This window comes from Talpa europaea, assembly GCF_964194135.1.
Source record: "Talpa europaea genome assembly, chromosome: 11".
Classification (NCBI taxonomy): domain Eukaryota; kingdom Metazoa; phylum Chordata; class Mammalia; order Eulipotyphla; family Talpidae; genus Talpa; species Talpa europaea.
This window is the reverse complement of record NC_140078.1, coordinates 6,127,146-6,154,073: the sequence shown is the minus strand read 5'-3', so window position 1 is coordinate 6,154,073 and position 26,928 is coordinate 6,127,146. Positions and strand designations below refer to the sequence as shown.

At 54.0% G+C, this 26,928-nt stretch overlaps 1 protein-coding gene across 5 annotated transcripts in view; it reads right to left on the bottom strand.

Moving 5' to 3' along the window:
• The window catches only part of NFATC2 (nuclear factor of activated T cells 2), a gene marked incomplete at both ends in the record, with an annotated part of 125,160 nt that extends 98,530 nt beyond the window's left edge, over window positions 1-26,630 (bottom strand). For 2 of the 5 annotated variants that reach the window (XM_084247641.1, XM_084247642.1), the window contains one exon: window positions 26,561-26,630. In XM_084247641.1, the coding sequence (XP_084103767.1) occupies window positions 26,561-26,630 (70 nt within the window). Of the gene's footprint in view, window positions 1-14,349; window positions 14,480-26,560 lie in introns of those variants that run through there. The other 3 variants (XM_084247638.1, XM_084247640.1, XM_084247639.1) reach the window with 2 other exon arrangements.
• Window positions 26,631-26,928: the final 298 nt, after the last annotated feature.

Below are 26,928 nucleotides of genomic sequence, written 5' to 3'. Positions count from 1 at the left end.
TGTAGTTTTTAGAAATTTTTCCAGCAGATACACTTTCCCACATACAAAATGAAGTGCACACAAGATTAGTTCTGCCCCATTGGATCCCAAAAGACTGGAAGGCACCTAATGTCCATCACTGGGCATGAGGTCATCCCGGCTCCTTCAAGTAAGGGGACACGAGGCTGCTGCTGCAAGGGCTGACGAAGTGACTTCTGAGTTGATATGGAAAGACCAGCAAGATACAGTGTTAAAGGAGAAAAGCAGGATACAAACAGTATGTGTGGGATAAAAACAGAGGAGCGTGTGTGCACGCACATACACATGCATGCACAAACATGCACACACATGCACACATGGTGCTTACTCAATGCACTGGCTTTCTCTGGAAGTTACAGGTAACAATGATGTCCTCCCAGAAGGGGAACTAAGTAATCAGAAAGAAGACTGATTTCTGTATTATGTAGAGAAAAACATAATTCCCCAAAGAAGCTTTTTACATTGTAAAGGGGGTGGGCAGTGACATAACCCAATATATAGTGATGACACCTGGTTTAGGAGGAGGAAATTGAAATCTAGTCTTCCTCTGCCTCTAATGAGCTGTGTGGCCTTGGGAAAGTCCCCCACCCACTCAGGGCCTCAACCTTCTCATTTACAACAGATGGGCGTTAAACTGGATCAGTCTTCTGGTTGCTTCCGGCCCTGAGGTCCTTTTGATTGTTCTAGCTGGAGTCTATAGGGTCTGATGTTCTTGTGAAGCTGTAGTTCATCATAAACTCATGTGCAAACTCGCACACACACGCATGCATACACACCTTCCTGGCAGGTATTGGAGCACAGATTTCTAATCTAAGAAAGAATCAGCATCAAATCCACATCTAACAACATGCTGATAAACCACTGCCCTTCCAACCAGCAAATAAAACAGTCTCCTAGCAAACATTCTGGCCTTATCAGAAACACACCCTCAGGCCCATGTGAGCAGGCACAGAAACTTGGCCGCAGAAACGCACATCACACACTCCCTGGGAGCATGAGAAACACAGAGCCAGTTTGCTCAACAAAAGCCTGGAAAGTATTTACATTGGTTTTAATTACTCCAAGCAGAATTTCTTTTTTCCTCCCCAAGATTTTGAAAATTGAACAGCAAACAGGGACTACGAAGGTAACTTAGGGTCGTTTTCCCAGGCCTCTGGGTAGCTGACAGTAAATCTCACAAAGGGCTCATCATTAAAATATGTCTTTAGTGGCCTCCCTGGTGGCGCAGCGGTTGAGTGCTGATCCCCGGTCAGTCGGTGAGGGTCCCACATGGCACGCGGACCTCTCCTGCTGTGCCCGCTGCTCCCCTCAGCAGTGTATTTTGTCAGTCTGCCTGCTCTGCTCCCCGCTCTGGCTCTGGTGAGTTCTCTCACCCTCCCGCGCTTCTGACTGTACCCAGTGCTTGTATAAATAAATAAATAAATCTTTTAAAAAATATATGTCTTTAGGCAGCAAGGATTCTTCCCATTTCTCCCTAGACACCTGCCACCCTCCATGGTGGCTAGCCCCCCCCATGCCTGCACAGTGGGGAGCAAGGTGAGCTTCCTCTCAGAACCACCACGTTTTCTCAGAAGAATTTCCAGAAACCTTGCTTTGCTTAGCCCTCCCATGATCTGAGCTAACACCATGTGTCACTGTAAATCGTCATTACTTAACATTTCTATTTAAATTCATTCATATATTTTAATTTTTTAAAGGAAACTTTACACCATGACCACAAATGGAAAATTACTGTCACTCCCATACATGGAAAGTAGGGTAAAAAATTCAGTGAGAAGAAAAGTTACTAAATTTAAGTGAGCCACTGTGGTTGGGAGGCTCGGGACCAGGGGCCAACTCTTTTTTCCCTCTTGATGCTCTTTCTTTATGGAGGTGCCACTATACACATGGATTTGGAGTGTAGAGTCCAATGTGTGTTGCCAAATGTTCTGCAGTTCTGCACCCTTGCAAATGCCACAATAATCAAGAATGTTTCCACAACCCCAGGTAGACTACTTTGTTCAAGGCTGGAGGTAGGGAGAGGGAATGACAATTGTTAGCCAGAAAGGCATCAAGGACACAGAAGCACCTAGTAGAGACTCCACTCCTTCCTCTAAGTTCAACGAGAAGCCTCGCGGTTAAGGAGATGGAGCTCACAACGCGCAAGGTATGACTGTGGATCACACACCACCACCTCACCTGCCACAGGAGTCCCAAAGGGAGAAGGAAGGTGGAAGCAGTGACAGGCTTCAGAGGTTGCTGTTGTAGGCCCTCTGTGCCTCTGTGCCTTGGCACATGCTGTTCCCTTTGCCCAGAGCTCCCTTCCATACCACCTGTCTCCACCTCTGCTAGCCAGACACTATTTGTCCATTAAGATTTCACTTGTGCTGCTTCCTCCTGAAGGCCCTCCCAGACTCCTTAGGCTGGATAGGGCAGCTTTCCTTCTGTGTTCCCGGAATCTACCAGGTCATGTAGTGAAGTCACCCGCTAGACTAGAAGGACATACTGACAACGACAAGAGCAGCAGCAGCTAACACCACTGACATCACGTGCCAGACACCAGCACAAGAACATCACAGGTAATAAAGGAGTTAATGCTCACAACAGCAGGGGAGGCAGACCCTGATTATTCCCCTTTTGCAGATGAGAAAACTGATTCACAAAGAAGTGAATTCACTTGCCGGTGCCCCACAACTCCACCCCAGACAGAACCAAGTGCACCATCAAGTGCTCAGCCAGGGCTTCTCCATCTCAGAACTACTGACATCAGACTGCAAGGTTCCCGGTGGTGGGGCTGCCGGGCTCAGCAGTGTCCCCAGCCCCTACCCACCAGCTGCCAGTAGGACCATCCCCACCACCTGCCCAGTTGTGACAACAGAAAGGTCTCCAGGTACTGCCAAATGCCTCAGCAAGGTGAACAGCCTCCCGCTGAGGACCACTTCTCTGCCCACCGTAGTGCCCACCCACCACAGGCTGGCACCCAGGAAGGCCCCGCCATCCCCTAAGTCAGACCCCAAACCTGAAGTGGTTTAGAAAACAGACCTGACTGCCCTCCAGCCCTGGAAGGTGAGGCACCTCCATGGCAGATGTGAGAAGCCATGGGACCCTCCCCTTCCCTTCATCAGCTCCCAGGAGCTCACCCCCAAAACAGCTAGGCCCCAGCAATGTTTGGGAGATCTCTGGCCAGTCTCAAAAACAGCAGGATAAGACAGCTGGGGAGGCCACCCCAGCTCCACCTCTGCCAGGTGTCTGCACTGAGATCCACACTCAGGGTGAGGGGAGGCCCAGCCCCCAGCTCAACCCCTGCAGTGTGACTTGGGGAACTTGGGTCCTAGCACAGTAATGAGCTTGGTGGGGACGGTTCACCCCATCCACACAGAGCCTGAAACACGCAGAGCAAACACGCCATCCACTGCCCCGGCACACTCCTATTGCAGAGTGAGCTTTAAAGTTAAAAGTCCACCCTTTCCGTACATCATTGCTTCACTTTACAACTTGGAAGTGAGACCCATACTAGCCCCCAATGCCTTCCAAAGCATTCAGAAAAAAGAAAGAAGAAAATTTCCTAAAAATAAAATGGTCAGTACAGATCTCGTTGGCCTTCAAAAATAGGTGGCGTGGGTAAAACGTGCCTCCAATACCCCACAGCCCCATGCTTTGTGCTCATTCCTCCAGGCGACCTGGGAGCTGATCAAATCGTACTAAAGTGTTAATGACTCACTGAGTGACTTGCTGTGACAAAAATGGTAACAGCTGACACCGCCTCACCATTCACTTTATACCAAGAACCAGTCTGCGTTTAGCCTATCACTGTCTGTCTCACAAGGGCACTACAAAGCAAGCGACAGTTTCCTCATTTTACAATGGGGGGAAAGAAGGCTTAGAGAGGGTGACTAGTGTGCCAAGGTCACACATCTTCTCTGTGTCAGAGCTGGGATTCCGTCTCGGGCAGCCTGGCTCCTTTGCAACCATCACCATTCCTCTACCCCACTCCTCAAGGAAGGGGCTACTTCCTGACGGTGACATCCTAACCCCAACAGAGGGAAGTAAGGTGTCCCCAGAATAGGAACGTCTCGGGAAGGTAGGCTTAGGCTGCCCCTGACAACTTAAGCACAAGGATTCCTTTCTTCTGGAATGCTATAGTCCCTCCCTTTGCTCCAGGATTCAATCAATGACGATTCTTAAAGCACATGCAGGTCACACAGGGGTCTCTGCTAGCACCTCTCCTCTTGGGGCCTCTGGCGGGCCAGTTGCCCACCCCCAGAGACAGACAGCCAAGTCCGAGGCGGCTGTTCAGCACCAACCCATCAGCTACCAGATGCTTCTGCACAAAGGAGTGGCAGGAGAACAGCTCCTCTGCCCAAAACTACACGCGGTAGAATTTTCGGGAAGCAGAACAGAATGACCAAAATAGAAACCCAGCTCCAGACTCTCCACGAGGCATCTGTCCTTTGGGGAGAGGGGGTGGGGACCACCTGAAACCCTGCTTTCAGGCTCCCAGGACTTGGAAGGGAGGAGCCGGGGCCTGGCCTGGAGGACAGACGCCCCTCCGGAGCTGCCCTCCATTCCCGTCTCAGGCCATGGACCCACTGCTGCTCCCGAATGCACTCTAGGTGGTGTGTGTCCGGGGTTCTGGGTTTGAGACATCACAGTCTGTTGCTATGACAGCACTAAGGATGCCACAAGCAAGCTCAGTGAACAGGCCGCCAGAGGAAAGCGGAGGAGGAGGGAAGGAACCCGCCTCCGCCACCCCCAGCCACTCTTGTGAACGCCCGCACCTCGGGGCTGCAGGAATCACAAAAGGGCCAGGAAGGTGGATGGATTTTGCATCTGGCTCCGGCATCACCTACACGAAAAAGCCCTTTGCACATTACAGATTGCTTTCAAGTAATAAATTCAACACTCAGAAACTTTCCAAAGAGCCCTCCAGGCCCTTACCAGCCCCCCACCCCCCTCACACAGATGGTCACTGTGCTAACCCCCAAGAAATGAATCGTGGGTATTAACAATAATGGAGAAGCAGGTTGTCCCCCAGTCGCGCAGGATGAGACATACAGACGCAGGGCGTGAAGCAAGAAATTCCATCCAGATAAGTCAGGTCTAGAAAGGGCGGGAAGCAGCTTGCCCTCCAGTCGTGTCAACGTGGAGCCACTGGACAAAGCCACCTTGAACGCTGAGCTCTCTGCTGACCCTGCCCCAGCTAAGACAGCCGCCTGCCTCCGCAGACAGGACAGAAAGGAGGGCTCTGGCCTGCTTCCCAGGCAGGCTGCCACGGGGCCAGGTGCCGGGGACACAAGTCCCAGGACCATTTGCAAGCCGCAAGCTGGCCTGGCTGCGCTCACACGGCGACACGTAGTCTTTTCGAAGGAGTTAGAGAAATGTAAGGAATCTGCAGCCCACACGCCTCCAGGTCAGCTTTTAGAGGCAGCCAGCAGGGCCCAGACATCTGGCAGATGTGAGGTCTTGTCTTCATCATCCCATCGAGACAGAAAGAACCACTCTTCGGGGTTAAAGTCATTTGGGGAGCCCTCCTGTCATCGAGAAGCGTGGAGGCCTGCCCATTTTTATTCCTTCGAATAGCAGATGCTTGCAGGGCCACCCCCTCGGCCTGTATTCTCCCTCTCCTCACTGACAAGGCTGGGGAGAGGCGGTATCATCTGCTCTGTTGCGGATGCAGAAACTGAGGTGCAGGGATTTCCTGTCACCAAACAAATCAGGGACAGAGCTGGGATTCAAATGGAGGCATCACATAAATGCAGCAAAAATGCAAACATTACATAACATCTTGGGCTGTTTACTTAGCGAGTCACCCAAAATTAAGAACAGCCCCCAGGTGGTTCCCTGGTGGCCCCACCTAACCAGGAGCCCTCACAAGCCTGTCTCTTCTCACAACAGACCAGGTCGCCTGCTCAGCAACATCACATAAATCAGACAGACGGACACGTCAACTCTTCCACGCAACATTATATCTGAGAGTCATGCATTGCCTAAGTGGCCTCAACTCCTTTTTGATCGCTGTGTAGTATTCCACACCCTGGGGACGCCATCACCTATTTACCCTGCCTCCTTGCTGCACCAGAGGCTGTACCACCTCTGTTCAGAAGACAACAGACATTTCAGATTAAACTTGTGATCTGGAGAGCCCCTTTCCTTGCGGCCACACACACTTGCCCTGCGGTGCACGACAGAGAGCAGGGCTTGGTGGCTTCCTCGCCAAAAGGAGAAGGACAGATCTGCTGAGGAGAAGTAACCCGAAATAGATTGCAGATAATCCTCCCTCAGAAACAGGCGGCTCACGGCTGCACCCAGATCCTTGTCAAAAGCCCGTGCGAGGGGACATGGGCAGGAGGGGCCAGCCACCTTCCATGCTTCCTCCTGGAACCAGCCAGCAAAGACCCCTCATCCTGACACCCGCCCCTCAAAACCTTTGCCTCTTATTATTGAGCCCCCAGCCGCCGCCCGCCGGCATAGCCTGAAAAGCTGATTTCCTCCTTTATTTCACTCAACTTGAAACCCTGGTGGAGAGTTCCCCTTGGAGGCTGTGGGGCTGCGGGGCCCTTGGCCAGGGGCAGAGATTTAAAGTCAATGCCTTATTGACTAGTGGGTGCTTTATTTACACTCTCTCCCGGGAGCTTTCACTGCGGTGCCATGTTCCCGGGGGCGGGCACACTTCATCAGCAGCCTCTGCCAAGCCCAGTCGTTAATGGCATGCCTGCCTTCTCCGTGGTGACGAAGGTGATGTCACCCGCGGTGGACTTCAGACCTGCATCCCACCTCCTTCGGATCGCCCAGAGAAACAGCCCCTCTCTGTTGTCTTGGAAAGAACTTTGGCAGGCATTTCAGACTTCAAGGGTTTTTCCCCCTCATTTAACATCCCCCCTTTGGCAAGGCATGCCCAAGCAGGTCTGTTTTGATAAGGGCTTTTATAAATCCTGAGCTAAGTGCCAGCCACTCTCCTCCCTTCAGAAAGCTCACCCAGGCCTGGCTCAATTAAAATCCACGTAGGAAGGACTGGCTTCCACAAAGACATTTTATTAACTACAGCAGGCCCTGCTGAGAAAGTGCTCTTTGCCCAAACCTCAGACTGAAAGGCAGGGAGGGTCTCAAATGCCAGCTCGGGGAAAAGCAATCTCTGCTCTGCTGAGGGTCTGCAGTCTGCCTTTGAGATATATATATATATATATATATATATATATATATATATACACACACACACATATATTTTGCAGAGGGAAAAGGCCCGGAGCTTTCCATCTGAATGCCAGTGCCTCGGAAACCAGGGGACAGAGGGACATGTCAGAAAGACACCACGAGTGTCCACCTGGCAGGATCCAGAAGGTCCAGAACTTCACAGGAAAGAGGGGCTGGTTTCATCCCTAAATAAACACAGGAAAACAGAGCCATGGGGACTTTCGTGGAATAAAGGAGCATAATGCCTGTGTTGACCACATACAGGCGAGGCTTTTGTTTAGAATAGGGATCAAACAAATTTACCGTAAAAAGAAAGGCCTGAAATCTGAACCCCGGATATCTGGAATTAAGTACCGGGTTTTCTTTTCATTTTCAGTTTGATAGTGGTATTTGATTTGTCTCAAGAGTCTTTATCTTTGAGACCTACATACTCATCTATGTATTAGTGAAAGAGTGTGCCATCTGGAATTTGACCTAATCTCTTTAATCCAGGGTGAGGACATGGCACGTGGGAGTGAGTGGGTCCATGCTCTTTCCACACTTTGGGAAAAGTTCAGGAAGAAGTCAAAGGCGGTTCCTCTTGCTCTGGAGGAACCCACGTGGGGCTCTGCTCAGGTAGGGCAGCAGAGAGCCTGCCCTATTCCAGGAAGCGCCACGGCCTGCCTCCGCCCTGAGCTCAGCTCCGAGCATCAGCCAGGGGAAGCTGAGCAGGCCAGAGCTGCAGCATCTGGGGCTATTTCCTGTGCTGGTGGGGGAGGAAGAGGAAGTCCCTTTGCGGGGGAACCACAAGGCATCCATCACGCTGTGCCGTCCAGGGCTGCTCCTTCCTGGGCCTGGTGCCGGGGGTCCCACGGTGCCGGCCAGGACACCCTCTGCCCACAGAGAATGCAGAGAACCTTCCAGCCCCAGGACGCTTCTACAGCTAGCTCTGTTCTGGGGCTGAGGCAGGGGCCAGAGGAGGGTTTGTACAGTCAGAACTGACAGTACTTGTGAGTTAGATCATCACGGAGGTGCCGCCCAGCCCGAGCGCCTCTCCATGGGCCAAGCCTCTGCCCTCCCGGCTGGTTCCTGCAAGTCTCGGGACTCATCAAAGGCCAAGGCAAAGAATCCCACAAAGAGCCAGTGCCCTCAAGAAGAGGGAGCCCCAGAAGAGTGTCAGGGCCAGTGGCCACTGCTGCCATGGCCTCAGCCACTGTCACACAGTCCCGTGCCCCCTGGGAAGCTGGCAGTGGCCCCAGCAGGTGGGCACCGCCACCTCCTCTCCTTCACAGGCGCGAAAACACAAGCCCCTCGGAGACTCAGCGTCGTGAGCCCTCAGGCTGAGTGCTAACAAGGAATGGTGCAGCTGCGCCTTTGCGTCATCGGCCTGGTATTTCTTGCCGGCTGCACGCGTGCCTGGCTGTCCTGCTTGGCCAAGGTCGTGCAGGTACGAGACCATCGAGGCAGAATGTCAAAGCAGGACTTTCCCATTTCAGACCCGGTGCTCCAACCTGCCGAGCTCCCAAAACTGGGGGAGCATGTACCCCGGGAGGCATGTGGAAAGCACATACCCCGGGTAGGATGTAGAAAGAAATGGAAAAATCCCCAGACTCCCATTTCTAGCTGGGCCTTTCCTGTTTCCATTGTGCTGCACGGTTTACAAAGTGCCTAGCCCCATGAGGACAACAGCAAAGATGCAACTGGAAATTATATAAATGTCCAATACACGGGCAAAGGCAGCCCCTGCTCCCATTGTGGGTCCCCCGAAGCTGGCGGGGGCAGCTCTGTGGGGTCCTGCTGCTCTTGCAGGTGACATTCTGGAGGAGAGTGGTGGCGCCGAGCGCAGGGACTTGGGACTCCAACTGCCTGGGTTCAAAATTTGTGATTCCCCTGAGTGGGGCTCAGCAAAGTTCACTGACCCCCAAGAGTCTGACCTGGTTGGTGCCAGGAGGGGCTGGAAGATTCTACCATGCAGCTAAGCACAGAGGAGCCTGGGCCACCACTGCTGCACTTTCCGAGTGGATCCAGCCCCATCATCTTGCAGGGCTGGAGGACCTTGGGAACCCACCCAGATAGCATCACTTTAAGGTTTCAAGAGCATCTATTCCTGATCACGACCTAAGGCCGCCTGGAGAACAGAGGGCCATTAATCTGGAAGCTGGAGTAATGTGCTGAACATGAAGAATGATTAAGGCCACTTTCTCCCCACTTCCTCTGCCGCCCTGACAGGCCCAGGGCCCAATTCTAGGCTTCACTTCACCGTCCCGGCTGCACCTGGAGATGCTGTTTGTACAAAGCAGGCTTATTAAGGCCGGTCCTTAACTCAACACAGACGGCAATGTCTCTGAATGTCACATGTGTTCAGCAAAACTGCCTGCTTGGGGTGGAACTCTATTTTTAGTAAGCACCAGAAAAATAAAACAACACCCTGATCCTCTATCCCAGCACCCGTTTGTCCCTATTTGTTTACCAAGCTGAGTCCTGCACTGGCCTGGGGGCCAGGCAAAGGCAGGACCACATCTAATTCGTCTCTAAACCCCCTCAGGGGCTGGCACAGAATGCTGACAGATGAGGTTTTCATTGTCCCCTGTGAATGGCAGAGAGCAGGTGTTTCTGAGCTGAAGTGCAGGTGACATCAGGGATAAGCCACAGTAGGGTCTGCACCTCTACCTGGAAAATGGTGTAAACAGTGAGTAGGGCATGGAGGTGGGGGGCAGGGTGGCAAGATAAGGGATGTGCACGTGCAGTGTGCTCCTGGGTATGCAGAGTGCTCCTGTGAGTGGAGTGCTCCTGGGTGTGCAGAATGCTCCTGGGTGTGCAGAGTGCTGGTGTGGTGTGTGTGGCCTGCAGGTGTGTGGGCAGGTAGGACCTATGGCTTCAGTAGCTTTTTAAGGGCTGTGACCTGAAAAATGTAAGAATCACTGGAGCAGACTCCGCTGGCTACAACCAAGAGTCTGTCACTTCTCCCCGGGTCTGTGCTGGCACCACTCACGCTGGCTCACCAGGACTCGAGGGTGGGACACTGCAGACCTGCCGAGGCCAATGAAAAGTGAGCAGTTCTCACGTGGCAGTGCCACACACAGTCCAGAGGTCGGTCAGTCCCTCTGCAGGTGACCAGGCACTCGCAGGACCCAACAGTGTCTCCCAGTGTCTTACAAGTTGGGAGAAGGATTCACTGAATTCCCGACATGGACAGAAAGTAAACTTCATCTGCCTGCTGACCCAGGCAGCACAGCTTTCCCTTCAAGGTGTCTGAGCCCTGGCCGCACCCCGCAGCTGCAGGAGCCACTCTCGCTGTTACTATGCACTTAGCTCTCTCCCTCACTAAGGAAAAAAAAACCCAGCCTGCTTTGCAAACCTCTAGGCAAATAAATTTGAAAACCTAGATAGATGAAATGGATAATTTCTTTTAAAGATACAGTTTACCAAAACTGGTTCCAGCAGAAACAGAAAGTGCAAACAGACTGATTCCCATCGACACAACAGAGAACACTAAGGCAGAACCACCCCACGAAAAGGCACTGGGTCCAGACGGCTTCACAGGGGAATTCTGTTCCAACTTTAGAAACCAGACACTGTGGTCCCAACAATATATAAATGGTTCCCAATCAGAGAAAAGGACAGAAATCTAAACCTAATAGCACACCAAAAAGGACATGACTACCATCGCTGAGAATATTCTTCAATCCTCAGTCAACTATCTGGAAACAGATGTCACTGCCACCACCGTCAGAAAACAACCCACAGTGCCTGCGTGGGGCTGCTAGTAGGAATGTTTCAGTATTCAGAAATCTACTCACATAAGTCGACATAACAGCAGATCGGAGGAGAATAAAATCATGTTTTTCCACAGGTGTGTGCGATGGTATTCAGCTCCCATTCCTAGCAAGACCCTCGCGAACACGGGGCTGGGTGGCTACTTCCTTAACATGACAAGTACATGCCTGGATCCCAGGCGCCCTCCTGGGGTCAGGAGCAAGGTGGGGGTGCCACCACCGCCACTACTCTGCACCCGGCCACTGGAAGGGGTCCGTTGTGCCATTAGATGAGAGAGAACAATTAGAGGCCCCAGCTCAGTGAAGGCAGGGGCTGGGCCTCAGCCCCTACTGCACCCCAGGAACTAACCAACAGGTGCTCAGCAGGGAGCTGAAGGAGTAAGCAAATCAAGACTCACAATGATTGAGCACCTGTTAGCAAAATGCAGGTTTAAAGGAAAGGCCCTTGTCGGGTCACATGCTGTGCCAAGGGGCTAATATGGGGTAACCCATTCAAGGCAAACAACTCCAGGGGGTGAGGGCGGCTGTTTGGGCCACTTGACGGTGAGCAATTAGGGGCCCAGGGAGGTGAAATGACTTGCCCACCATCGCTCTGTTGATAAACAATTTAGACTCCAGCCTTGCCATGGTGCTGGGTCGCTCACAAACTGCCCCAGGTGCGTCCCTCATCCATGAGGCATGAGGGGGTGCTCGCAGTTCAGAACGCCAGTTCTGGGGCAGGCCTGCTGAGCTCATATTTCAGCTCTGCCGTTTACCTACTGTGCTTCGCTGGGGAGATTTTGCACCTCTGAGCCCTCTGCCGCCTCTGTAAATGCGGGGGGGGGGGGGGGGGGGGGACAGTGCCTGCTGCTGGGCTTGGAGGGTAGGCCGCGGGCTAATAAGCACCTGCTACATGCTGAGGTGCCACATAGGGAGCACACACTTCCCCCGAATTCCCCGGGCACCGCCGTCCTCCCGTGAGCCGTTCTCTCCCTTCCTTGGCTTTGCCAGCTCGTGCCAAGGAACGGCCACACCCCGCCTGCATCGCCAGCGCTGCAGTGCTGTCACCTGGGATGACACCCAATAGCAAGATGAGGGCAGGCGTGGGGAGTTCCACCCTTTGGATGCGGGGGCTTCGGGAAAGCACCCTCCCCACATCCGGGCAAGCCAGAGCAGACCCACATCTGGAACATCAGGCATCAGCCTCTCAGGGCTCACAAGATCCCTTCTCTTCCTGGGCCTCGAAGCTTCTGCGCTGCCTGCTTCTCCGCCGTTATTAGCTCGCGGGTCCCAGAGCATCACCCCCTGCTCCCCCAGGGCGGCTGCACGTGGTCAGTTCTTCCAAAGAGCACAGCGTGGAAAGGAGTCACTTTACAGCAGAGAAACCTGACCAGCGCTGCCTCGGCCAGGAGGTTAAGGTCAGCGTCCACAGTGATGACCACGTCCACAGTACGGACCCCTGATGTCATGTGACATGGCGTGACGTGATGCGGTGGAAACACTAGCTTTACTTGTGATCTTCCTCCCCCAAGCTCCCGTCTAGTCATGAGGAAAACAACAGAGACCCCAGCGGAGGGGCTGACCAGACCCCAGTTGAGGAGCTGTCTAACCGCTCACTGACCAGTGGTCCTCAAAACTACCAAGGTCATAAAAATCAAGGACGGTCCCAATCAAATACGAACTTGAGTGCCTCATAGTGCATCCAGAGGGGTTCATTAGTTATACCAAAGGTGCGATACTGATGCAAGAGGTTAATAACATGGTACTGGGGATACAGGAACCCTCTGCACTATTTTACAATTTCTCTGTAAATCTAACAGAGTTCCAAAAAATAAAGCTTGTTTAAAAAAAAAAAAAAACAGGTACTGGGGCCTCCACTGTGGTCATTTAGACACCCATCTGGCGGCCACCACGCATTACTTGCCAAGAAAAACTATAAAAAGCACCTCCCATCAGATTTGGCTTGGAAACTATTTCCCCGGAAATCTCCCCCCTGCAAAAATAATTTTTTAAAAAAAATATGTTAGCTGATTGTGAATCTGGGAGGAGTGTGCATATTCGTTCCCTGCAAAACATGACTTTAATCTTAACCAACAGAGAGACCACGGATGTTAGAGGGATAGCTTGCAGATTCTTAATTGTATCTTTTCAAAGCAAAGGCTGGCCTCCAGATTGCCACTGGAGAAGACTGGTCTCTTCACTGGCTAATTATTTCCATCTCCAGCCAAAACACAGATTACTAATTACCCTCTCCGGGTATCCAAGTCAAAGGATCCCCCCCTGCGGAAGTCAAAACAAGCCGGTCACCTCAGGTGGCCAGGGAAGACCCAGATAGACGTTAACTTCCGCTCTACCTAACACAGCACCTCTGGGGAGGGGCAAGCCCCCAAGGCTGGGTGCAAGTCCTCCACAAACTAGCCAGCACACCCCTCCCTGCTGTGGCAGCAGCCAAGCTCCGGGCATCTGGAAGTTACCAACTGGCTCTTCTGAGGGTTCAGCAAAGCCCTGGCTGGGCCGGGCTGGGCTGGGCTGTCAAAATCAGGAAGCCTGGTGGGTATTTTGTTTTTTTTCCAAGACAACCTGCTAACCAGAAAAATACAGTGAGGTCGGGTGTGCAACCTCCTCCTTCTGGGGAAGGCTCACTTAAACGCGTGAAGAGACCAGAGGGCCCTGGGCCCAGCCTGGGGAAGTCCCCAGCCCAGCGACAGAAGGCACCTGCAGGGAATCTGACAGGTAGTTTAGGCAAGAACAGCCAGGGTCTTCCAGAATCCCCAGGTCAAACCGCCCCCCACACACACACACACCCATTATGACTGTTGGATAGGGGATCACTCATAGCCCGGCTGGTCTCCAGGGCTGATTCACAAAGGCAGCAGCAGCAAAACCCAGGGAGGAAATGGGCCGGCCTCATAACAGCAAAGTCAAACCACCCTCCAGCATTAGACAGACAACCTCTTCCTTAGTTTCAACACAAAGTCCCCAACACACGCTGCTCACACGCGGCCCTGCCTGCAGGGAGGCATCAGCTCCCAGGCCCGGATAATCAGGTGCAGTGGCAACCTCCTCTGGCACCTGCTCCCTCCCCCACTAACTCCATCCTTGGCGGCCTCACCCCTCCCTCCAAAGGCGAGTCAATCACTCCCGGCCCGAGGTCCCCTGAGCCCCCCAGCTCTAGCCTCCCCCCCAGACTCTCAGGGACTCCAGCCCAAGCCCTGGGAGCCGACGCCCTCCAGGGCCCGAGGGAGCCTACCGCCCCCTAAGGGTGGCTGCGGTCCCGACGCCTCCTTCCCTCCCTCACCTGGCGGGGAGGTACCCGCCAGCCCCCTCCCCCCAAAAGGTGACAGCTGGAGCCGGCCGCGGCCCGGGCGCACGCCCAGCCCGGCCCCAGCCCGGGCTCGGGGGCCAGGCCGGAGCGGCCTCCACCGACCTACGATGGGATCCAGATAGTCGTAGTCGAAGAGGATGGAGAAGTCGAACTCGTCTTGGGAGCTGCCCCCCGGCTCGCGGCCCGCGGGGTCCCCGCCGTCGGGGTCGGGCTGCGGCTCCGGGGCGTCCATGGCGCGCGGGGCGGCCGAGGGCGGCGGGGCGCGGGCGGGCTGGGCTGTCTCCCCGGCTGCGCGCTGGGGGCGCCGGGGGCGCGGGGCGCGGGGCGGCGGCGGGGCCGCGGGGCGCCGTCCTCGGGGGGGACGCGCGCCGGGTCCGGGGCGGGCGCCTGGCGCAGCGGGTCCTCGACGCACCGGGGAGCCAGCGGCGGCGGCGCGAGCTTCCTCCTCGGGAGGCACCTGTTGCGGCCGGGGCGGGGCGGGGACGGGCGGCCGGGCCGGCGGGGCGGGGCGCCGCGGGGACCCGGGGGCGGGCGCCAACCAGCAGGGGCGGGCGGCCGGGGCTGGCCGGCGACCGCCCGCGGGTCCTGGCCCCCGCCCCCGGCCCGGCTCGGGGTGCAGGCGGCCCCCACCTCCCAGCCCGAGCAGCGCGCCCTCCCAGACCCAGGGTCCAGAGCAAAATCAGCTGCCATTGGTAGTTTTGCCTGCATGACCAGCTGGTCCCAAACTTCGCCCTTTCTGCCCCTGCCAGGGGCCAGGGGCCAGGGCGCAGACTCCCTTCCGTGGCAGGGCTGCGTCTCCAGGTGCCACTGTGTGCCCGAGCTCAGCCACCTGCAGGCCCCAGGACCTGGGAGAGCCTCGCACACGACACTGGGGAAGCACAGGTCCCACCCTCCTCTGCACCTCCTGGCCACCTGTCACATGCAAGTGCTGGGACCCCAGCAAGAAGTAGACACCCAGGTCCTGGGGAGTTTGGTTCTGCTGGGGGAGAGGCTGGAGTGAAACCCTAACAAACCATCTTCCATGGGGAGTCAGGAGGGAACTCCCCAAGGCTGGGGACCAGGGAGGTGTGGGTCACCTTGGTGGTCAGGGAGGGCCCCTCTGGGAAGGGACATTTGTAGGAACCGGACTGATCTGGGAGAAGCATCCTCTGGCTTCTCCAAAAGCAAGCAAATGTCAGAAGGGCCTCCGTGGGGTGAACACAGAGCAAGGAGAGGCGGGCAGGGCAGGTGGAGAGACCAGCTGGTAACACACCTGGATGTTTGTTTAAAATGCAGGTTCCCAGGCTGCTCATGTAGCTTCTGATCCCCTATGTCGGGAGTAAAGGCTCAGGAATGCGGATTTTTAAATAAGCAGCAAGGAGGTTACAAGCAGGTGCATTTGGGGACCCTAGCACTGCTTTCCACTGAAACACTTCCAGGGTCCTGGCCAAGTTAGCTGAAGTCCAAAAAACAGGTTCACAGAGGTAGGAAAGAGGTCAGAATAGGGCCCTTCACCCCGGAGCATGTTGGAATCACCTGGAACACTTTTTTAAATGCCTCTGCCCAGGTTTCAATCCAAACCCACTGAACCAGAACATCGAAGGTATTTCTTGAAATGACTTCAGGTGACTCCAAAGTGCAGCCAACATCCAGGGTCACGGGGTCAGGAGATTAGGATTCCCTGAGAACCACAGCTTGATCTCCGGTGGGACTGACTCGAATCCTCCCCCACGTCGGAGGGAGAAGGGGGCGCCATCCCTGCCCCATTAAAGGACTTGAGAAAGCCGTCGGTCACCATTCATCTCACAGATATTTACTGGGCACCTCCTTGGCACGAGCTGCTCCGATCCTAGGGATGCAGCCACCCACAGAACGTGTCTCTGCCCTCGAGCTTCCTCCGGGAGGCAGAGGCACAGCAATGAATGGGATTTTCCAAACTGCACTTAGACCCGTGGTTCTTAACCCAAGATACACATAAGATTCACCTGGAGAACTGCTTGCACATTCAAGTGGCTGGATCCCACCAGAGACCAATTATAATCAGAATCAATATTTTGTTAAAGTTCTCCAGATGCTTCGGAGTGTGGCCAGGGTGAAAACTCCATTTCAGGGGCTGAGGTCCAGCTCAGACTCACCAACTTTCAGAGTCTTGGGAAGGACTTTCTGGTTGTCAGGGCTTAACAATATCCTTCTCATCATCACCATAAGCACAACCACTGGGTTTATCCAGTGAATGATCAATTTACAGGGAAGGAGAGTGGCGATCCAGGGTGGGAAACTTATAGTCAAGTCTCTAGGAGAAGGTGGACGCTTTAGGGCCTTATAACAGGATCCAAAGTCCAGCCCTGAAATCTGGTCAGGGAGAAATAAAGGAATCCGCCTGCCCTTGTGCTACAGAAAAGAGGCAAGGCTGGTGGCACATGCCCTTTGCTGTTCCCCCACCCATATAATTAAATGCCTGGTAGGGTAAGGTAAAAAATCAGGCTTTTCTGCCCTCCCGCCATCAGGACAGATGAGGGAACCCTGTGATCCTGAATGCATGCCTGATGGTGGGCACCTGAAGTGGGTGCACCTGCGCTAAAACTGTGCTTTTTTTTAAGGGTGGTGTCACGGGGATGCCAGTAGAAGCAGAAAGAGAAGCCCGAAGCAGAAGCAGAGAATGCCAGAGAGCCCAGATAGAGTGAGGATTTGCTGGGGGCTGGGAGGACTGCCAGCCTCCCAGCCCCCCAGCCTGTCACGTACCCGCTGAGCCCCAATAAAAGACCTGCAAAAAAACCACTGAGGGCTCTGACTCCTCCTTTACCCGGTCTGCATGGGATCAGAGAACCTGCACCGTGTCCAGTCCTGCCCTCTACATGCCTCTAGTGGACATCTGTGGCTCTCACCTACCCGAAACCAGTCTCCTTCCTCTGATAACGGCGTCCCATGGTATTCCTTTGGGAAACTACTCTTGACACAATTTGGTAGAACTGTCAACCTGTTTTTTCCACCCATCCCTGGCAAAGAGGTGGAAGAGTAACCCGGTTGATCCTTGGCTTGACCTGACCAATCAAGAATTTTATCTCCACTGAGTCCATGAAATCCACTAAGCCTTCAAACCCAGCCTGATGTAAAATGCACATGTGGATGGATGGACAGATGGAAAGGTGGATGGAAGAGTATGTAGTATGTATGATGTACATACATATGTATGTATGTAAAAGTGGATTTTTTTAATTCTCTCTCTCTCTCTCTCTCTCTCTATATATATATATATATATATATATATACACTACGTCATCATTCATTTTTGGACATTTTGCTGTCTCTGCTCAGGTGTAGTCCCCGTAAAATTCCTACCACCAAGTCACCCGTGAACCATCACCATAGTCCCTGTGCTCTCTGCCCCACCCCCACCATTTTAATCCCTCTCTCTCCCCCTGCCCTTAAAAGTGGATGCTTAGATGAATGGGTATTTGGGTCGAGGATGGAGGATGAAGGGATAGAAAATGTAGGGATGCTTGGATGGGAGATGCTAGAATGGATCACGAATGAGTGGATAATGGATGGATGGATGGATGGATGGATGGATGGATGGATGGATGGATGGATGGATGAATGGATGGATGAATGGATGGATGAAGAGTTTTACTCTTCTTGTGGATAGAAGAGCATTGAATTTTTTTTAGAGTCCTTGTCCCTGAAACTTACTCTGGCCACACAGCCGTTAAGGCTAGAACCTAAATTCTTACCCCCAACCAACCTCCTCTTGCGATCAATAGTCAATAAGGTAAGATAGTAAAGTGAAGAGCACTTTTGGATAAGGTTCTAGAAAATCTTCAGTCTTAGAAAGGATGGGTCAGGACACTCTAAGACTCCTCAAAACAGTGGATATATTTTAAAAGTTCTTAGGATTTGGAATCTGCACCAAAGTAGCAGAATTCTTTAAAGGAAAGGGGTTCAGACAAGGCCTGAACCCATAATGGGGTTTCTGCTGGAGCAGTGGGGAACGAGGATTTTTTTTCTCTAAAGGTCACCTTGAAGAGTGGGGGGCTTGGGTTGGAGGAAGGCATATTTTCAATTCCAAAATAAATAATTTGTGCTCTTAGGAGCGAGAGTTTGGAGCAGAATGCATGACCTTTATGCATTCAGAGGCCACCCCGAGGGCTGGCGGTGGGATGGAGGCCTTGACAGTGCAGCTCTGTCAACCTTCTCTCTGCCCTGCAGCTGACCTCCTTGCGGAGGCCCTGGCCTTTCAATTTTTCTCTGGCCTCCCCAGCAAAAGCGCAATGGGCAGCCACTGCTGCCCCTAAGAGTCTGAAACTTCCAGCATGCATTGATCCTATCTGACTCCGCAGGGGAATTCAGCTCCATTCAACAAGCATTTGCCTCAGTGCTTAATTACAAACTAAGGCAAGCCAGGGAAAGGAGCTGGCATCACATCAGGACATCTGATGTAGATGGGGAGGTCAGGGAAAATTCCCTGGGGAGGTGATGTTTACGCTGAGACCAGAAGGCTGAGCTAGTGAGGGGACAGAAAACCAGATGAGAAAGTAGGTGCAAAGGCCCTGAGGCAGGAGGCAGTATGTTGTATTGGAGGAACTGAAAGGAGAGTGGAGTGGCAGGTGCTCAGGAATGGACCAAAAGATGGGGAAAGATAAGGCTGGGGTGGGGGTAAGTGGGAGGGAGAGGTCCATGTAGAGAATTTTGAACTGAAGAGCAACAGAGAATGACCAGAGGGCACTAGGCAAGTGCGTCACAAGATACATTTTCGTTTTTAAACAATTGCTCTTAGTTCCTTGGGGAAAAGACACCACAGGCATCAAGGGTAGAAGCAGGAAGACTTTATTAGAGGGTCTTGTGCCCGCCAGGCAAGAGATAATGGGAGTTTGAGCTACAGTGACAGACAAAAAAGGCAGAAACAAACAAAAGGTACTTGCATCCTTTGGCCACCTCTTCAAATCAGCATAACTTGGTTCCACCTGAATAGAAATATTAAGGCGCACTGGCCCCTGAGCTCCCCTCCTCCACCCAGGGTGACCCAGAGTCCTGACTCGCCTTCAAGTTGGTCCCAGAGGAACCTGCCACCCACAGTGTTGCCCTTCTTCTCACTCCTGGTAGAAAACTCATTTTTATCTACAGCCTGGATCTCTCTCCTGAAATCTGGGTTCATAGTTCCAAATGGCCACCCAAACCAAAATTCTCCTCTCCCGCTGCCCCCCAAGTTCAAAGCACACCCTCACATTAGGCCTGTTCTCCGCTCGACACCGAGGAGCAGTCCTTGATTCCTCTCCTCTTCTCACAACCAAATGCAAACCTCAGCTCCGTCTTCAAAATTAGCCCACGCCTCCCAGTTCTTCCTCCCCTGCCGGTAATCCTGCTCCTCCCCAACCTCTCTCACCTGGTACCAAAGGTCACCCCAACCTTGGCCAAACGTTCATGTCTTCCTGCTTGTGGACGGAGGCATAACCTTCGGGAAGGTCGGCGCAGTCTCCTCCCTCATCTTACTAGTCAAAATGTACATTCACTAGGCCTCCCACAGCTTCCCATTTAGAATTAAATACAGACACCTGACCCGCGAGGAGGCCCTAGACATGCTGGCCCCCACCCGCCCCCACCCACCTTTGAGTATATCTGTCAGTTCCCTTGGCCCCTCCTACCATCCTTCTGTTCCCTGAAAAGGCAGAGCATGACCTCACCCCAGGGGCTTTGCACCTACCGTTCATGGCTGCTCCCTCACTTTGTTCATTCCTCAGCGCACATGCCACCTCCTCAGTGAAACCTGTCTCAGCCACGCCCATGAAAACAGTGTCCCTGCCGTTCTGCATCCCCTCTCCTTGCTGTTCGTCCCTCACAGCCCTCATCTCGAAGGTATGCTTTACTCATCCAGCTCCATGCTGCCCGTTTCGCTGACTTGATGATAAGCCCCACAAGGGAAGGCATTTTTGTCTGTCCTGTTCACTGGTGTCAGATCAGTCAGTACATGAAGTTGCATGAGGCCGAGAATCTGAGTCCCTGCTTTCTTCCGTCTCATGGAATGGCCGGGAATCTGGTGTATGGCACCTGCGGCCTAACCTCTAGCATAGTCATCACACCTGTAATCATTTCTATATAAACGACATTTCATCTGACTCAGTGGCTTCTGGGATATTCTACCTGTGCATGTTTTTTTTTTTTTTTAAAGGAAAAGATGGGGGTGATCATTCTAGAAAATGTATCCTATCATGAAGGATAAGTTCTTGGGGGTCATTATAGTAAGACTGGAGGGTCTGAATCACTGTCCACCCTTCCAAGCAGACCTTCCTGAAGGTTACGTCTTCGTCCATAGCAGGAAGAGAAACCTTTGGTACCATAAGGAACATCCCAGAACTGGGAGGCCCAGAAGCCAATCCAAGTTCTTCTTACTCTGCAATCTTTAAGCAAGTCACCTGTTCTTTCTGTGCCTCAGATTCTCCATCTGTAAAATAGGAGGAGTGGAAAGTTGGATAATACCTCTGAGGCGCCACTGCAGACCTAACATTCAAGAATTCTTTGACCTCATAAGGAAAACTAAACTGCCCTGGGTGGCAGCCAGGGCCACCATCACAGGCACACAACCCCAAGATGGCGCGGGCGGCGTCAGAGGACCCAACACACGCTCTGGAAGGCAGCTACGCTCACAGCTCTGGACACTTGCTCTGCTGTCACAGTCTAAAAATTCTTAACTCTGAACACGGGGCTGTACTTCCAGCCCTGCAAATTATGTAGCCAGCCCCAAGTTCTGATCACAAACCCCCATCCTGACAACTCCATTGTAATAAACCCTGACTCTAGAAGGTAGACAGGAAAAGTAGGCACTTTAAGTCTGATCTGAAAAATAGGAACATTCTTAATCGATTCCAGAAACTATCCGCCCTCCATTTACAGCCCCAAGTGTTAGTATTATAACTGACAGGTGGGTGTACTTGACTCCCACGGGGCTGAGCGAGGACAGTGAGGCTGTTTCAAGAAGATGCTAAAAAACTCAATAAGCAAAGAAGAAATTATATTTTCAAGATACGTTTCCAAAAATCATAACGAAAGCAAAATATCTGCAGTGAGGGAGCAATTACAACTCCCCTGGAGACCGACGGGAGCACTATCCTGCCCTCATTTAAAATGTTTTCAGGGGGCTTCCCTGGTGGGAGGGGTTAAGCACCGCACTATGAAGCAATCCACAGCCTCTGCAGCACGAGTTCAATCCTGCCCGGCCAGGGAGCAACCCACATGGAGAGACAGACCTCTCCTGTCTCCCCGCTGCTCCCCTCAGCAGTGTACTTCGGTCAGTCTGCCTGTTCTGCTCCCCACTCTGTCTCTGGTGACTCCTCTCACCCCCCGCATCTCTGGCCCATACCCCAGCTCTTGTATGCATAAATAAATAAATCTTAAAAAAAATAAAATTAAATGTTTTCAGGTTCATCGTGGATTTTTGGCATTAATTTTTATTTCTAAGATATGACATTATTATTCCCCTTGCATTTTGCCTTCTTGCCTTCTCCCCACCCCAAGCCCAGTCATGTTCGGGAATGAGCTCCTTAGGGGCCAGGGGAGCCACAGGACAGCTTCAGGCCTGAGTGTCACTCCATCTACCATCTACACCGTCTCTTAAAGCCCACACAGGACCTTCCCCATGAAAAAGCTGTTTTCCAGCAGGGGATTGCGGCCAAGGCAGTCTGTGGACAACAGCCACTGGGCAGGCCCAGCCAGCAGATGCTGGAAGAAGCGGGTGCCTCTGAAGACCGGAACCCCAAGCGAGGCGGGACTGGGAGGCACCCCACATGACAGCAGGTGGCCCAGGTTTGCAGCAGCTCAGCCAATTCCATCTTGCAGGCATATTATGCTTGGCTGCCCCGTCATTTTTTCAAATCTGAATTAACAATTTTTAATTGGGAGATTTCAGGTTAAAATCCAGATTGCCAATATCTAAAAAAAGGGGGGTATGATCTGGCACCGTGGGTCCCTGTTCCCAGCTACACCAGCAGGAACTGGGTTGAAGCTACCCTTTCAGATTCTCTGCCCACCACAGCCCCATCCAGGCCGCCCCCAGCTCCGGGCCCTGAACCCCTGCTTGCTTCCTTTGCCTCCTCTGTCCTGATTTGGTCTCTCCCTCTGCACCCCTCGTCTCACAGGCCTTCTCTGCTTTATGGGGCTTTAGCAACCCCTACGGTCTTGTTTTTAATTCGGTGGGAGGCGCAGCAGGGAGCATCGCTGACCAATTCAGAGCTCCAGGGTGGGCGGCAGGGGGTGGCACAGTTAGGGGGTGCAGTGGACGTCAGCCCAGCCTGCTCACTGACCCCACAACCATCTCCCAACCATCCACCTGTCACCCAGGCTGTCTTCCGAGGTGACTGCACCCCGATCTCCACTTTCTCTCCTGACATATTCTTTGCAGACTGAGATACCTGTGCTGCCTTCAGAGTCTATGACGCCAGGGGTGGGAGGGCCAGAGGCTGCCACCAGGGGCGGTGAAGCCACCCTCTGTCAGCCTCGCGTAGCGTGCCACACCCCGCCCCATACCTGACCCGCCACGCCCCCACCCACTCTGTCAACATAACCGGGGGCTTCATCTAAGCCCCCAGGAGCTTCGCATGCAATGGCTTCCCACGTGGCCATGTCGCCCCTGCTTTGCCCCCATCTTGATCTGACTTTCAAATCCGACTGAGCCCGCGTGACAGCGCCTGGCTCTGTCCCACGCCGCCCTGCGGGTGCCCGGCATCCATGGACCCTCCCTAAACACCCCTGCACTCGCTGCCTCAGCTTCTGACACAGGCTCCCTGGAGCCCCCAGAAAAGCCCTGGAGACTTCGCCTTTCCTTTCTTCGAGCGAGGATGGCAGTAACTCGAGTTAAAACAAACCAGGCGGGATTCCCGACAACAGCGGGACACGGAAACAAGCTCCGTGCGGCCGGCAAGGACTGGGCCACGATGTGGTCTAGCCACGCCGCGGACGGCTGTTCACACCAGGAACACTCGTCACACCGTGGAGTCCTCAGCCACGAGGGGAGACACACTCGCCATTTACAGCAAAGTGGAAGGGCTGCAGGGGGCCGATGCTCAGGCAAGTCATCCAGAGGGTGATTTAACAAGCAAGTACTCCCCAAAACTAATGGACACTAGTACATGAAGTGGGGCTTCTGGGGTTCAGAGGGTGAGGAGAGGGAAGGGGTGCGAGGGGGTGATGGAAAGGAAGAACAGGGAGGATGTGAGGAGCACGAGCAGCAGCATGACCTGCCCACCCCGCCCTTCGGGCCTTTTCTCCCGGCGGGAGTGAGAACGCTGCTTCCATTTCTGTGACTCACCCCACGCTCAGGATAAATCAGCTGCTGCCTCAGTTTCCCTGTCCCTCAGGATGAAGGCTGTGCCCCCCACATCCTCGCACCCACCTCTTCCCCTTCCGAGTGTTGGCAAAAAATCCCCAGGACCGGGGCCTCGTCCTACATGTTTCCTCCTCTGTCAGATCGGATTAGAAATAATTATGACTGGTGAGCATCAGTGAGATCCGGAGGCGGAGGCCTGTGCTTGAGAGCTGGGTTCCAGTTCTGAGTCCACCGCCGCCCCTCTGGAAAACTCTTGGCCAGTTCCCACACCTCTCTGCACCTCCCTTCCCCCCTCCGTGACGGAGACAGCGACTGTAGCACCCACCAAGACAGAGGCTCTGACAGGAACATCAACCCTCCAGGTCAAGGCTCAATACAGACTTGCTCTCCCCACCATGGACAGCAATAGAGACGGCATGACCGTGGCTCTGCCCTCAGCCACCACGCAATAGCAGCATCGAGTCTGTGCCGACCGCAAAGGAAGCACAGAGGCAAGCACTTTACGTGCGTGATTTCTCACGATGCCAAGTCCCCGAAGGCCACACTACCATTACTCCCGTCCGCCAATGAATAAACGGAGGCTTCACCCACCGTGAGGTGCATCCTCCAGAAGATAAAAAGTGCCCTGAGGCGTTAGAAATGCTGCACTCCTCAAGAAGGTTTTGCCATGAAATGTAGCTTCTAGAGCAACCTAAGCTACTGTTTTGTATCTTTACCACGAGAAGGACTGAGCTGACATTTCTCCAGCACAGGCCGTGACAGCTCTGTTTTCAGGGCTTTCTGTGCGTTACCTCCTGGATCCCACACCGCCATGGTCTGTGGCGCTATCCCACTATTACCAGGTTGAGCTGCAGTCCAGCCCGCTGAGCAGTGTGCCCCCAGCGCCCACTCACGAATGTGGCACAGAGAGGTGAAGTCACTTACCCAAAATCACACAGTTGCAATGTGGCCAAGTAGAAACGCAATCCAAGCAGAAGGCAGGGAGCTGGGGTCTGGGAGTCACAGAGCTGCTGACCCTGGGCTTGTTTACTCCTGAAATACGTTCCATCACCCCTCTTGAGATAAAGCCGAACACACCTCTTTCAGATCCTCAGTTTTTCCCAGGGCCTCAACCCAGAGCCGCACAGCAAGCTCAGTATTTTCTTACCGTGCAAATATTTCTACTCGCTAGTTAATGACCTCGCCCATCAGCGTGCACACGCAGGCCCGTCCCAGTGCTCACAGGGGTGTTGGAGTTCAAAGGGGCATTCTGTTTTCCCTCGGGAGACCCGTGTGCAGGGCTGGGTGGAAGCACATCGCATGCCAGCTGCCTTTGATGCCTGGAATTGCATTCTGTGTGCCCAGTGGCCTTGGCATGCCAAGTGTGTTTCACCAGGAACAATGTGGTGCCCTGTCTTCCACATGTGCACACACACACACACACACACGCACACTGGCACGAACACACTTCCAATCCCTGCACACAGGAGCATGGGCTGGGGAGGGCAGGCATGCTTGTGCACACACAAAATACACAGGCTGAATTCAAAACCTTGGGAGAGGAGCAAGTTTATGAAGTGGAGCAGGGGTGGCAGACCCAGTAAAGGGTGAGGTTTGTCTTCCATCCCACACTAAAACAGAAACCCAGCTTCTCTTCCAAGCATCCTCTCTTTCTGAACAGAGCCCAGTTTGGCATGAGCCCGTGCCCCCACCCCCATCACCCCACCACTATCCGAAGAACCCAGCTCCATCCAGTCTCTGCCAACTGTCCGAGAGCATGGCTTTTGCCGATAATTCTATATTAGTCAAATTCGGGGAGCCATCCTGTCATAAGCTTGACCACTAGCAGAGAGCAGGACAAACTGGTACCAGTCAAAACCACCTAAGCGTTGGCAGGGTCTTGCTTTCAAAAGTGCAATTCCATTAAAAATATGTGTCCTTGGCGTGGGCTGGGGCAAAGCGCACCATTCCCTAACCTAAGGCGCTGGCTGCCTCCTGGTTTGCAAAAAAAAAAAAAAAAAAAAATGCCCCTTAGGTTTATTTACTAAAATTGTCATTTCTCTCCCCCTCATGCCCCCCCAACTTTAATCAGCCACGCAGAGCACAAAACCTACATTCAACTCTGATTTTATGACAGGAGGCTGACTCCTCCCACGCATATTTATTTCACTTAACTCTCGCAGCCCTGCCCGCTGGGCAGCGCACCGCCCTGATGGCCCCCGAAAAAAAACAGCCCTTTACCCACGTCCTCGTTTAAAGACCGATTCATCAGCGCGCAGCCGAAGCCCTCCACCACCCCAACCCGATGGGAGGTTTTCATCTCATTTTCTTCCACGTTATCCGCCTCCCACCAGCTCCCCGTAGTATGATTTCACCAAGAGGAGGGGGGAGAGGCAGAAACTCGGAAAGGAGAGTAATCAGATCGCAGCCCCAACTGCTGGTACCCTGCACTTGGGGGAGGGGCTGGGGGCTTTCTCCACGGAGCTCTCCAGGGAGCTCTCCAAGGAGCTCTCCAAGGAGCTCTCCAAGGAGCCCATCAGGGGAGGGGAGGGAAGTTGGCGACGTGCGCATCTGCTGCCGCGACTGCTAAAAAGCAGCCTTGCTTACTCTACTTAACCCCGTAAAACGTCAAGCCTGCTCTCCTAAAAGAGAAAAAAAGGGCTTAATAATCATCATCATCCCGACCACCGCCACGCCCGCGCCGGGCCTCTGCTGTCCAAGCGAGCGCCGAAACGGTTAAGCAGCAGCGGTTAGTAGCGCGAAGCCCGGGCGCGCCGGGAGGGGAGCGGCCCTGGGGCGGGCTGGCCCGGGGATCCCGCCCGGGGCGCTCCGCTGGCTCCGAGCAGCGCGGTCCCGAGCCCGCGCCGGGGCTCCCCGCCTTGGCCGGGGCGCGGGCGCCGCCGCTGCTGGCCGCGCTACCTGTGCGCGCTGGGCACCCCGCGTCCCCGGGCCGCCCGCGACCTCCGGCGGCAGCTGAAAGCGCGAAGGGAAAAGCCGGAGGCGGAGGGGACCCGGCCGGAGTCCGGGGGGCGAGGCAGTTACCTTGGTCCACAGACCCCATGATGCGCAGCGGGTGGCAGTGCCCGGGGCGGAACGCAGCCTCTCTCTGCATCTGGAGGGCGCGGGGCTCGGCGCGCGCCGGGAGAGGGTCTGGGAGCGGAGACCAGGGGCCCGGGGCGCGCCGGCCTCTCTAGAGCATGCTCGCGGGGCGCGCTGGCCGAGGCGCCTGGAGCGGCCCGGGAGCTGCGCGCCTCCCGCCTCCCGGCTCGGGGCTCCCGGCGCGGCGGAGTCGGCGCGGCCGAGCGCTCGGGCTCACTCGAGAGGGGACGCGACTTCCTTCCCCGCGCTCCGTGTTTATAGGCTTTCAATGCAGTAAAATAACGGGATTCCCTCACTGTTTCCTCCTGTTT